At 54.3% G+C, this 13595-nt stretch overlaps 3 protein-coding genes across 3 annotated transcripts in view; 1 reads left to right on the top strand and 2 right to left on the bottom strand.

Annotated features, from left to right (window-relative positions):
* LOC137467193 (zinc finger protein 850-like) overlaps positions 1-13595 on the top strand; it is a 528258-nt gene that overhangs the window by 255807 nt on the left and 258856 nt on the right. The gene's annotated exons all lie outside the window — the stretch shown is intronic.
* Positions 1-13595, bottom strand: part of LOC137467192 (zinc finger protein 271-like) — a 443780-nt gene that overhangs the window by 180270 nt on the left and 249915 nt on the right. The gene's annotated exons all lie outside the window — the stretch shown is intronic.
* Positions 1238-11625, bottom strand: LOC137467176 (olfactory receptor 14J1-like; the record flags this gene model as incomplete). Its single annotated transcript, XM_068178718.1, has 2 exons — positions 1238-1385; positions 10916-11625. Coding segments are annotated over 2 exons (858 nt in total), but the record flags the coding sequence as incomplete, so codon positions are not given.

Below are 13595 nucleotides of genomic sequence, written 5' to 3'. Positions count from 1 at the left end.
ATATTCATACATACTTCATGGTTATGCATACATTCCATTTAAAACAAGCAACTCTGTTATTTTTCAACTGCTTCCTTTAATCCCCACGGCATCTTTGAGTCTGAGCAAGGCCTGAAAAAATCAGCTTCTTCTGATGAGAAAACCATAAATTCCTCTTCTCTGGCAGATTTAGGTGTTCTGTGACTGTTAGCTCGAAGCCAGTGTCTCATTCCTTTAAAAAAACCCCACATACAGAGTTTTTGTTTTAACTGCTAAAGCTTCATTTTAGCTACAAAACTACATTTACTGTACTATTAAAATGTTAATACAGCACAGCTAATCAATATAACATAATACATATAGTAACTATCTGCATAGAGCCATATAATATCCATTTTCACATATTTAATTATTTCTATATGTATTAAATTTATTTCTAATAATAGCATTGGTTTTTCTTACCTAGTTTTAATATTTATATTAAAAATCTATACGTTTTTAGTAGCCAAGAAAACGAATGTTCTTTGTATCTCAGTAACACAATTCCCTTCATTAATGAGTTAAGATGTATTCGCTATTTATTTCTTCCTGTTTATGGCAATTAGCAATATTTCCAGTCATTTTGTCATCTTTTTTATCATCTTTTTCTCACACAGGGTTGAGGAGGGGCCACTTTGGGATCCTTGGAGACATTTCTGGGGCACATTTGGGGCAGTTCTGTGCCTGGGGAAGGAATTCAGAAAGAACTTGAGGGTCTGGAGGACACTTGGGGGAGCCGGGTGGGCACTTGGAGGGGCACTTAGGGGTTCTGAGGGACAGCTCGGGGTCCGGGGGAGCACTTGGGGGTCCAGGGGGGCCCTTGGAGGTCAGGGAGGGGAATTTGGGGCCCCGCGGGGCCCGGGCGGGCACTTGGGGGGCTCCAGCGGGGCTCTCCGGGGCGCGGGGGGTGATGGGAGTTGTAGGCGCGGGTAGAATACGGTTGAACGGGGCCGCGGAGCATCACGGGAGTTCTAGGCGCAGCTGCGATGGGGCGCGGGGCATGACGGGAGATGAAGTCACGGCTGCAATAGTGCGGGACGTGCGCCGCGGAGCATGATGGGAGCTGTAGTCCCGGCAGTGGCTGGGACGCGGCGTTTGGGGGTCCGGGAAGGCCCTTGGGGGACACTTTTGCGTCCGAGCCGCGACTTGAGGACCTCGGGGCGAACGTAAACGGTTCGGGAGATCTTGGGGGGAGCTCGGGGAGCTCTACCCGGGCTCCTTAGGGCGCGGGGTACGGCAGGCGGTTGAGGCGCGTGACTGTGTTCTGAGGGGCTCTGGGGCCGCGGGGGATGAGAGGAGATGAATTCCCAGCAGTGGCTGTGCCGGGCATCCGTGGGGTCGGGAGCACTCCGGGGATCCGGGGGCGCCTTTGGGGGGTCCCGAATGGGCGCTGAGGGGCACCTGGGGATCCTGGAGGGTCTGGGGGACACTTACGGGACAGATGGGGGCGGGTACCGAGGGGGTTCTGTGGAGCGCGGGGCATGACGGGCGTTGTAGTCCCGGCTCCAATGGGGCTGAATCGGGCCGCGGGGCATGACGGGAGTTGTAGGCAATAGCGGAAGTATGGTGCCGACTCCAGGCACCGCCTCCAAGGCCACAATCCCTGGCGCTGATTGGCTGCGGGAGGTGATGGGCGGGAGCCCCGGCAAATGGGAGGCGGCGGAGGCGGGAACAGCCCATCCAACCCCTCCAGTCCAGCCCAGTGCATCCCCAGTACAGCCCAGTACAGCCCCAGTACAGCCCAGTACAACCCCAGTGCTCCTCCAGTCCCTCCCAGTACACCCCAGGCCCTTCTAGTACACCTGAGTTCATTCCCAGTCCCTCCCTGTTTCCTCCAGTGCCATGCATAGTCCACTCCAGTGTCCCCCAGTCTTCCCCACAGCGTTCCCAGTGTCCCCTGTTTGTCCCAGTATCCCCCAGTATCACTCCCAGTATGTCCCAGCATGTTTCAGTGTGTACCCCCACAGTCCATCCCAGTCCACCCAGATTCCCCTCAGCATTCCTCGTGTTCCCAGGCTGTCCCAGTCCTTCCCAGGGTCACTCCCAGTATGTCCCGGTGTCTCCCACAGCGTTCCCAGTGTCCCCCAGTATGTCCCAGTCCTCCCCAGTGTTTCCAAGGACAGTTTAATGTCTCAGGGTTGCCGTGGCAGCCAAACCCAGCAGTGGGGTCAGTGCAGTGTCCATGGCCACGGCCCCTTGCAGTGGCCCAGTGCAGCTTGGGCTGATGATCCACCCTCACAGCTGGCCCAGGGCAGGTCTGCAGTGGTTTTGGTGGCACCTTGGGCTGGCACACCCCTGAGGAGTGTGTCTGTTTTCATGGGGAAACTCGGGAGTTTTAGATTGCTTCAAAAATAGAGAAAGGGAAAGCCCCTCTCAGGCTGGGTGCAGCCAGCTCTGCAAGCACAGCAGGTCCCAGGTGGGCGAGGACAGACAGGATGGGCTTGGGCAATGTGGAGCAAGGCTGTCCACACTGGGCCAGAGCTCAAGGCACAGCTGCTCTGAGCAGGCCAGAGCTCCTGAGGGGAGAGCCTGGGTCAGTATCAATCACAGAATGCTGCAATCGCCTCTGCTCTAAAGAGAAATGTAATAAAATACACCCTTTGAAAGAGGACAGTGTATTTCTTACAAGCTCTTTGAAATCTTTCTCCATAACTCCACTAGGAAAACTTTAAGGCCCTGTCAGGGCTCTGGTGTTGTTTACATCAGACTCAGTTCCTGAGAGTGTCTTCAAAAAACTTCTCTAGAACTCAAATTTAAACTCCAAAGTTTCTTGAAGTTTTAATGGGTCCCACTGAGGGACACGACTGAGAAAGTGTCCCCAGGTTCCAGTTAGAGCAGAACCCTGGAGGCACTGATGACAGGTGGGGACAAACAAGGCAAAGGTGTCTCTGGCGCTGAGCAAACCTGGATGTGTCTCAGGAATGCAAAGGGCCAAGGCTGAGCCCCAGCCCCTGGCAAGGCAGATCCTGTCCCTGCCTCCTTGCTCAGGGCTCTTCCCGGGATGGGCACTGCCATGTGGGGATGTGCCATGCCAAGGGCAGGACCATGGAGCGGCCCCTGCCAGGCTGCTGAGCAGGGACAAGGAGGCCATGAGGCCCCAGGGCTGCAAGGGTCACTTGTCCCCTCGTGGCCTCAGGCCCAGGGCCAGCAGCCATGGCCAAAGGGCTGCACAGGTTGGCTCTGTCAGGGCCTTGCAGCTGCTGCACATCCCTGTGCCCTCTGCAGCCCAGGCTGTCCTGCGGTGTCCCTGCCCTGGCCTCTGTCCCTGCAGGCTGTCGTCATCCCCCGGCTGCCCCACCTCGCTGGCCCCTTCCTTTGCTGACAGCTCTGCCTCCTGCCTGCCCCTGCCTGGCCACACAAAGCCTTGGCCTTGGTACCCAAAGGGTTCATTCCATTTTTACCGTGCCTGTGAACTTTCAGCACAGGAACAAGGCATGCAGGGGCTGCTTTCCCAGCAAGGATGGCTGGAAGACAAGAAGAAGACATCTGGCTCAAGGGTGCAGTGATAGAGAAAACAAGGACTGAATCTGGGAACTTGGGGTGGGATTTATGGAAATGGGTAAATTGTAATTGGCATTTAGCGACTGTATATGAGCAACACACTGGTAGAATTACATGTCCACGTCAGGTTAGGAGTTATCCCATGTTAGACCTCAGGCCTGAATAAACGATACCCTCTGAAATAGCAAATGAGTGTTAAGGAGCCTCATTCTGATATTTCAGAGATTTGGTGGCAGCGGGGCCTCACAGAACCAAGGAGTCAGCTGTGACACTGAGCAAACTCATGGAACAAAGGGTCCATGGTGACACAGCAGAACCCCATGGAACCAAGATCCATTTTGGCACATTGGGGCCACACTGAACCAATGGTCCATTGTGATACTGCGGATCCAAGGAGACCATTGTGACACTGAGAAACCTCTTGGAACCAAGGGGCCATTCTGACACAGCAAGGCCTCGTGGAGCCATGGGTCCATGGTGACACTGTGAATCCAAGGAGACCATTGTGACTGAGGAACCTCATGGAACAAAGAGTCTGTTGTTCAACTGCGGGGTCCTGTGGAACCAAGGGGAGCACAGTGACATTGCGGGGCCTCATGGAATCCTGGAGGCCATGGTGACTCTTTGAGGCCTCGTTGAATCAAAGGACTCTGCAGGGCCTCATGGAACCAAGGAGACCCTTCTGACACTGGGAGTCCCCATGGAACCAAGGGTCCATTGTGATACTGCAGCATCAAGGAGACCCCTGTGACACTGCAAGGCCTCATGGATGCAAGGGCTTGGCCTCCCAGGGGCTACCTGACAGGTCCAGCTGATCTTGGAATGTTGAGGGCTGCCTCTCATCAGTCCCTGGAGAACTGGAGCTCTGTGCTTTCCTTCCTATGGAAAAGAACCATCCGTCTTTCCAGGTGCCCACAGCCAAAACTGATACTCCTCCTGAAAAATTCCCTATATGCAAGGGTTCTCCCAGACAAAAGCTGGCAGGACAGACACCTCTAGTTGGCCTGGTCCTGTGGTGGTCACCTCTCATCTCAAGGAAGTCCTGAGGAAAGTATTTGAGCAGGTTTGACTGCTGGAACATCAATGAGTCTCTCATCCTCTAAAAAACTCAGATGCTCGTCTGATCACGTGTCTTTTCTTTCTCATTGTGTCTTATGCATGAAATACTATTTTCAGTTAAAAAATATTATTCTTCTCACTCTACCAGTGTTTGCTGGCACAAAACAGCTCGTCTACTGGATCCAGGTAATATGGATCCAGGTCACCTGTATAAGCAAACACAATAAAGAATCCAGCAGGAATGATTTGTCTCTGCTCCCATCTGTCACATCTCCTCTGGAGCTGGAGGTGCAGCCCCAGCACTCGGGAGGGCTCAGGGGCTCACCAGCTCAGCTCCCACACAGAGAACTTGCAGACCCTGGGCTGCTCTCCTTGGCCCCTGCACGCTTAGCCAGGCTGGGATGGACACTGATGGTTTCTGTGCCAGGCTCTCTGAGCCCAGCCCAGCTCCCTGCAAGCTCTGCCAGCTGCCCTGAGCTCTGTGCAGCACCAAGGGCCTCTCCCCAGCACAGCCCAGCCGGCTCTGGCCCCACAGCTCTGCTCAGCCCAGGCTGCTCTGGCCACTGGCCCCACGGCCTCAGCCCCTGGCCAGGGCACAGCAGCAGCTGCAGCTCAGCCAGGACTCGGCCCCAGCCATGGGGGAAGGGGCTTGGCCAAGGCCAAAGGAGGCTCCCTGGGTGCCCTGCTCCCCTCGGGCTGAGGTGCTGAGAGCTCTGCAGCCCCTGCTGCCATCCCATCTGCCCAGGCCAGCACAAGAGCCCGGCCTTGGGGCCCTCCAGAGCTGCTCCTGCTCCAGGCCCAGGGCCCATCCCAGAGCTGGGGCAGCCACAAAGCTGTGCCCATTTCTGGTCATTGCTGCTCTGATGGGGATAGATCCTCAGCCCCTTGGAGGTTGCTAATGAATTTTCCTACTCCAGAGGCCTCTTCTTTCTTGAGCTCTTCAGTTCAGGAATTCAGTGATTTGTTTAAAACTCCCAAACAAAAAATGCCGCTGGGAATTATGGTAGCTTTCAATTCTTCTGTGGTTAATTAGACAAATTTCAGAAGTGTATTCAAAGTGAATAGACTGTATTGAAATAGTTTTTCCAGTTTCCTTTTCCTGTTTATAGATTGATATCAGCAATGTCCAATTGATATTGACCCCCAGCACCTCCTAATGCAGTCTGAATTAATGTGAAAATCAAGACCCTTCATGGCTGACAATCAATCACACTTTGTCCCCAACCCCTCCCCACCATTTCCCTCGTCCAACCCCTGGCACTCAGAGCAGCTGAGGAATGGAGTCACACCCAGGGGTGTCCCCAGGGCTCAGGACTGGGGCCAGGTCAGTGAAATCTCTTTATTGCTGATCTGGACGAGGCCATCGAGGGCACCCTCAGTCAGTTCCCAGGTGAGCCCAAGCTGGGTGGGAGTGTGGCTGTGCTGGAGGGCAGGAAGCTCTGCAGAGGGATCTGGACAGGCTGGAGCCATGGGCCCAGGACAATTGGATGAGGTTCACCAAGGCCAAGGGCCGGGTCCTGCCCTGGGCTCACAACCACCCCAAATCCCTGGCCGTGCCCTGCCCCTGATCCCCACAGCTGTTCTGTTTCCTTCATCCCTGCATTGCCAGGGACTTTCTGGGACAAGGGAGCTCTGCTCTGGGGATGGAGGGAGGTCGAAGTGCCACCGCTGGAGTGGGAGCCACAACTCATCAGGTTTGTGTCCTTTGGGGGTCGGAAACTGGTGAGACTCAGAGGCACAGGAAGTTTCTCTTCATGGCCAACAGACCACGGTTGAACAGGACACAATTCAATAACAATCATGCTCTTCCCTGAGCTATGTGCAACATCCCAGCTGCGTCTGATGAGTCCACCATCCACAAGTGATTTCCATACTAAAACTGATTTTAGACAAACGTGGTTCTGTGGTAAAAATAATCACAATTAAGTTCTTGTATCAGGATGCTCGTCCTGGAGTGGAGGCAAAACAGCTCGAACAATTCCTGATTTGCAAAGCTGTCAGTGGTGGATGGAGAAGGGAGGTCAGGCTGCTTTTGGTGTTGAGGAAATGCTGAAACCAGCCTGACTCATTTCATCTCCTCCTGGCCTGGCTGATTTCCCCTCTTTCCCCTTCCACCCATTGGGTTTTGTCTCCCACCAGGCCCCCGGTGAAGAGCCTGGCTCTGTGTTCTCCATCCCCTCCTCGCTGGCACTGCCAGGCTGGGATGGGGAGCCCCTCAGCCTTCCCTGCTCTGGGCTGGACAAGCCCAGCTCCCTCAGCCTCTGCTCACAGCCCAAGGGCTCCAGCCCCACCTTGCAGGCCCTTCCCTAACCCTGCTCCAGCTGCCAGACATCTTTCCTGCCCTGGGGAACCCAACCCAGGCCACAGGGACCTGGATAATCCACGTCCTTGATGTCCTGGTCACACAGCCCTGGCCCCTTTTCCCCATGTCAGGCTCTGGGGTGGATCCTGTGGAACATCCTTTGGTGGAGGCTGTGGCTCCAGGTGGACCGGGGGGATACCGGGGGACAGGGACCCTGCTGGGCATGAACAGCATTGGACTTGTTGGGAGAAACTGTGAGGGGGAGCTGGGGCGGAGTGACCAACCCAGTGACCTCACACAGCCCTCCTGGGATGTCACACAGCCCCTCTGTGATGTCACAGCCTGCTCTGTGATGTCATAGTCTGTTCTGTGATGTCACAGAGGCAATCTATGATGCCATAGCTTCTCAATGACCTCACATAACTCCCCCTATGATGTCATAGCCCACTCTGTGACCTCATGTTACCAGATGATAAATTGTCTCCACCAGGTGAGCTGACACCTGGAGCTTGTTCTCCAAAACCCCAGGCCTATGGAAACCACACAATGCCCATTGTGTCAGAAGGGGAACTGGAAGCTCACCAGCCTCAGTGTCCTGCCAGCTCAGCCAGGCCCACTGGAACATTGGGGTCCACAACCACCAGGGACCACCAGAGAGACCCCCAGGACAGAAGAGAGCATGGGAAAAGGGGAGGGGAAATATGTTAATGATTTTGAGGAAATGATTATCAGATATGTGTTTAGTCCAGGACATCCAATGAATATGTGTGCAAAATACAGAATATGAACAGAAACTGTCCTGTACTCAGCATGCTCGGCTTTGGGAGGAGCTATCCCCCGTGCACCCGGCTGAATAAAGAATGCTGCTTCTTAATGCTGCATTGGTGTGAAGGAGTTTTCTGTTTTACCGAATTTTTGGTAACACTCCACTCCCAAGGAAAGCTCTGTCTCCTGCTGCTCACAAACAGAGAAGGGCTGGTGGCAGATGTGGGGGTCGGAGGCTGCCTGGGGCACAGTGACCATGAAATAATCAAGTTTTCAATGTTCTGTGAAAGAAGGAGGGGCAGCAACAAAACTGCCACACTGGAATTAGGAAGGGCAGACTTTGGCCTATTTAGGATGCTGATTTGGGGAGTACTGAATCAGATACTGATTTTTAATGAGAAAATGCCCTTAAAAACAAAGGGGTCGAGGAAGGATGGTCACATTTCAAGAAAGTAATCTTAAGGGGGAAGGAGCAGCCTGTCCCAGTGTGGCCAAAGATGAGCTGGTGAGGAAAATGACTGCTCTGACTGCCCATGGAGCTTTTGTGGGAACTCAGGAGAAAGAAGAGGGTGTATTAACTTTGGACAGAAGGTCAGGCAACTTAGCAAGTGTTTAAGGATGTTGTTAGGTCATGCAGAAAAAAAAAAGGAAAGAGGTGAAATCTCAATTAATTAGAGATTAACATGGCCACTTCTGTGAAAAATAATAAAAAATTTTTACATGAATAAATGATTAGAATAATATGGTATAAAGGGAACCTCTACTTTTTATTGGATGCTGTGGAAAATGGAGTAATTAAAGATAATGGAAAGGCCAAACTATTTAACACCTTGTCTCAATTTTCCATATATGGACAGGTTGTCCTCAGGACAAGAGTTCTCCTGAGCTGGCAGATGGGCACAGGGAGCAGAACAGCCCCCTGTAATCCAGGAGGAAGCAGCTGGTGATCTGCTGGGCCACTCAGATGCTCACAGGTGTATGGGATCACATGGGATCCATCCTAGGGGGAAGAGGGAGCTAGTGGATGAGCTCCCCAGGCTGCTCTCCATCATTTACCATCAGTCCTGGCTCACCAGGGAGGTCCCAGAACACTGGAGGTGCCAGTGTGAGCCCATCCCCAAGAAGGGCTGGAAGGAGGATCTGGGGAACTCCAGGCCTGTCAGCCTGACCTCGGTGGCCGGCAAGGTTCTGGAACAGATCACCCTGAGTGCCATCACAGGGCACCCACAGGATGGCTGAGGGATCAGAGCCAGCCAGCGTGGATTTAGGGGGGGCAGGTCCCGCCTGACCAACCTGATCTCCTTTTATAACCAGGTGACCCAGCTGTGGATGTGGGAAAGGCTGTGGATGTGTCCATCTGGATTTCAGCAAAGCCTTTGGCAATGTCTCTGACAGCATTCCCTGGAAAAGCTGCACCCACGGCTTGGGCAGGTTCCTCCTTGCTGGGAGATTGAAGAGCTGGCTGGGGGCTGGACCCAGAGAGTGGTGGGGATGGTGCTGCATCCAGCTGGTGTCCAGTCCCTGGTGCTGTCCCCCAGGGATCTGTGTTGGGCCCAGTCCTGTTTAACATCTTCACTGATGATCTGGGTGAGGGGATCGAGCCCACCATCACCAAATGTGCAGATGACACCAAGCTGGTGTGAGTGTGGATCTGCTGGAGGGCAGGACAAGAAGACACAGCCTTGAGCTGCACCAGGGGAGGTTTAGGCTGGACAACAGGAGGAAGTTCTTCACAGAAAGGGTGAGTGGGCATTGGAATGGGCAGGCCAGGGGGGAGGTAGCACAGTCACTGTCCCTCTCCAGTGGCACTTAGTGGCATGGTCTGGGTGAAAAAGTGGTTTTAGGGCATTGGTTGGACTTGATGATCCCAAAGGTCTTTTCCAGCCTATTTGATTCTGTCATTCTGTGATGATTGGGACGCTCTGGGGCCATTGTGACACTGCAGGGCCTCGTGGAACTAAGAGGACCATGGTGACACTGTGCAGCCCCATAGAACCAGGGCTCCATTGTGGTGCTCTGGGGCCAAATGGAACCAGGGAGTGCCCTGTGACACTGGGTCCTCGTGGAACCACAGAGGCCATTGTGATACTGTGGGGCCTCCTGGAACCGAGGGGTTTCACCATTTTGACATTGCAAAAGCAAGGAGAGCATTGGGAGAGTCCAGGGCCCAGTGGAACCAAGGGGCCGTTCTGACACTGCGGGGCCTCATGGAACCAAGGGGACATTGTGACACTGCAGGACCTTGTGGAACCAAGGGGCCACTGTGACACTCTGGGGCCTCAAGGAATCTGGAAGGCTGTTGTGACACTGTGTGGCCTCGTGGAAACAAGGAGTCCATTGTGACACTGAGGGGACTTGTGGAACCACAGAGAGCATTGTGACAGTGTGGGACCTCATGTAACCATGGGGCCTTTGTGACACCCTGGGGCCCCATGGAACCAAGGGGCCACTGTGAAACTGCGGCACCAACGAGAACATTGTGACACTGTGAAGCCCCATGGAACCAAGGAGACCAGTGTGACAGTGCAGGGCCTGGTGTAACCAAAGGGACATTGTGACACTGAGGGGACCCATGGAACCAAGGACATCTTTTGCAGATGACTCCAAGCTGGATGTGAGTGTTGATCTGTGGGAGCATAGGAGAGCTCGGCAGAGGGACCTGGATAGACTGGATCTAGGGACCAAATCCAGCAAGGTGAGGTTTAACAAGTCCAAGTGCCCAGTCCTGCACTTTGGCCACAACAACCCCTTCAGAGCTACAGGCTGGGGACAGAGTGGCTGGACAGCAGCCAGGCAGAAAAGGACCTGCAGGGACTGATGGACAGCAGGCTGGACATGAGCCAGCAGTGTGCCCAGGTGGCCAAGAAGGCAAATGGCTCCTGGCCTTGATCAGGAATGGTGTGGTCAGCAGGACCAGAGCTGCTGTGCCAGCACTGATCTGCCCCCAGCTCTGCACACAGACATTGCTGCTGCAGCTCCAGAGAAGGCAACAAAAGGGCATCTCTGCAGAAAACTTTGCTGGGAGATCCTTGAGTTCCTTTAAATCCACCGAGAGCACAGCCCCTCATTGACACAGTCTGTAGCCACAGGGAAGGTGGAGAGAAACAAAATGAGAAATGGCACAAACAATGACATTTATTTGTGGACAACATTAAAATGTAAAACAAAGAAAAAACACCTCCTGAATGAAACCAACAAGTAGCAAAGATGACTTTTATTACAAGTGATTTGCAGAATTGGCCAGCAGTTTAATGTCCCTGAAACCATCCAGTCATCAGTCTCCACACTGCAGCCTTGAGCTCCTGGTTCCTCAGGCTGTAGATGAGGGGGTTCAGGGCTGGAGGCACCACTGAGTACAGAACTGACAGGGCCAGATCCAGGGATGGGGAGGAGATGGAGGGGGGCTTCAGGTGAGCAAACACTGCAGTGCTGAGGAACAGAGAGACCACGGCCAGGTGTGGGAGGCAGGTGGAAAAGGCTTTGTGCCGTCCCTGCTCAGAGGGGATCCTCAGCACGGCCCTGAAGATCTGCACATAGGAGAAAACAATGAACACAAAACAACCAAATACCAAACAGGCACTAACAGCAATGAGCCCAAGTTCCCTGAGGTTTGACTGTGAGCAGGCAAGCCTGAGGATCTGGGGGATTTCACAGAAGAACTGGCCCAGGGCATTGCCATGGCACAGGGGCAGGGAAAATGTATTGGCCGTGTGCAGCAGTGAATAGAGAAAGGCGCTGACCCAGGCAGCTGCTGCCATGTGGGCACAAGCTCTGCTGCCCAGGAGGGTCCCATAGTGCAGGGGTTTGCAGATGGACACGTAGCGGTCGTAGCACATGATGGTCAGGAGGAAATACTCTGCTGAGATGAAAAAGACAAAAAAAAAGAGCTGTGCAGCACATCCTGAGTAGGAGATGGTCCTGGTGTCCCAGAGGGAATTGTGCATGGCTTTGGGGACAGTGGTGCAGATGGAGCCCAGGTCGCTGAGGGCCAGGTTGAGCAGAAAGAAGAACATGGGCGTGTGCAGGTGGTGGCCGCAGGCTACGGCGCTGATGATGAGGCCGTTGCCCAGGAGGGCAGCCAGGGAGATGCCCAGGAAGAGGCAGAAGTGCAGGAGCTGCAGCTGCCGCGTGTCTGCCAGTGCCAGCAGGAGGAAGTGGCTGATGGAGCTGCTGTTGGACATTGGCTGTGGCTGCACATGGGGGCCTGTTCAGGCAGAAAGGACAGTGACAGTCAGGAGAGACTGTTTGGAGCCAAACCTGGCCCATCCCCTGTAGCCTTTTCTGCTGGGAGTCACCCACCTTTGTTCCTGCCCTGGGAAAACTTTCACCCAGGTCCCTACCTGAGCCTGAGCTAAGCTACCCAGCCTGAGCTCCAGTTGTGCTTGCTGAATGTGCCAGAAGCAGCCAGGGGGCTCTAGAGGAGCCATCCCTGCCCCCTGTCCCTGGGTTTGTGGCCATGTGGCAGAGGGACAAGGCTGGATATTCAAGATTTGTCAGGGGAATCACTCCTAATGCAGAAAGGGTTGGTAGCATCTGCACTCACACTTCTAAAGGAATTTCACTCTATTCCTTAAGGAAATAGATGGCATGAGTTTGTTTTAGAAATTGTTTTCCTACCCACACATCATTCCTGGCTCTCTGAGGTCAGAAATCCCCAGCATTCCTGCTGCACTCAGAGTTTGCCACTGAGGAATGTGAGAGGCAAAGGATTCCCTGTGGATGAGGGCAGGTGAGGGGCTGGATGGGCTTGTTCCCAACTGCCCTGGCTTTGCACCTTAGGCTGCAATCAGAGCACAATCACACTCCCGGGTCACCCTGGGATAAACCAGACCCTGCCCAGAGCAGAGGGATCCCTGAATGTCTCACCCTCTCCAAAGGTCTCTGGGCAAGCTCTCAGCACCCCCTTGTGCCAAGGACACTCACGGCTCCCTTGGCCAACCCAGCAGCATTTCCTCAGCTGTGGCAGCTCTGCACTTCCCCGTGGGACATTCAGGGAACTCCCAGAGGCTCTGGCACAGCTCTGCACCCAGGAGGGCAGCTCAGAGCTGGGAAGGGCACAGCAAGGAGATCCCCGGCTCTGTCCATGATGGGATCTCAGCGAGGGGCTCAGCTCATTCCCCTTTCCCATGGACTGCTTTGCCCACAGCCCCACAGGTCCCAGGGAAGCTTGGACACCCCATTCCCATGGACAGCCCTGCCTGGCAGGAATGCCAAGGGCTGTGCCTGACTCAGCTGCTGCAAATGCCAGAGCCTCCCTGAGAGCACCAGAAAACACTGACAATATCAGGGGAGTGCAGAAACAGGAGAAGATGTTGTGGTGCTGTGCCTGAGAGGGCAGGGCAGAGACAGCCGGGCACTCAGGACAGTGTTCCTGTGCCCAGCTGTGCCCGGCACCTCCCACACACCAACAGTGCCCTCCTGCCCCAGCACTGCTCTGTTCAGCCCCCTCTGCTTCCCTGCGCATCTCCCTGGGCCTGGACATTCCCTCCTGAGAGGTGCCTTGTCCCTGCCAGCGCTCACAGAGCCCATCCCACCCTGGGTGCCCTCGGCCCGGCCCTACAGAAACCTGCCTGTGTGCAGGGCCCTGGCTGGGGCAGGGTCTGTGTGCAGCTGGGCGAGGGCAGCTCAGGAGAGCCCTGCTGGGCCCTGCAAAGGTGATGCTGCTGCTGTCCAGGGCTGAGGAGTGGCTGAAGGCCCTTTGGGAGGCTGCCAGCAGAGAGACTGACCACCCAAAGTCACAGTTCTGGAGTCTCTGTAAATGTTCACACATTCCTTTGATGATCCTGTGTGTCCCTTTCAACTCAGACTGTTCTGTCATTCTGGGATTACAATTCCTGTTCTGCTTCTCTCATCCCCCTGTTGTCTATAATCAAAAGAGAAAAACAAACCCTTGCAACAAAGTTAGAACAGTAAAGGAAAAACCAGACCTTTATTGGAAGCTTCCAGGTGT

This window comes from Anomalospiza imberbis, unplaced genomic scaffold, assembly GCF_031753505.1.
Source record: "Anomalospiza imberbis isolate Cuckoo-Finch-1a 21T00152 unplaced genomic scaffold, ASM3175350v1 scaffold_53, whole genome shotgun sequence".
Lineage (NCBI taxonomy): Eukaryota > Metazoa > Chordata > Aves > Passeriformes > Viduidae > Anomalospiza > Anomalospiza imberbis.
This window is presented reverse-complemented; position numbering and strand designations above follow the sequence as displayed.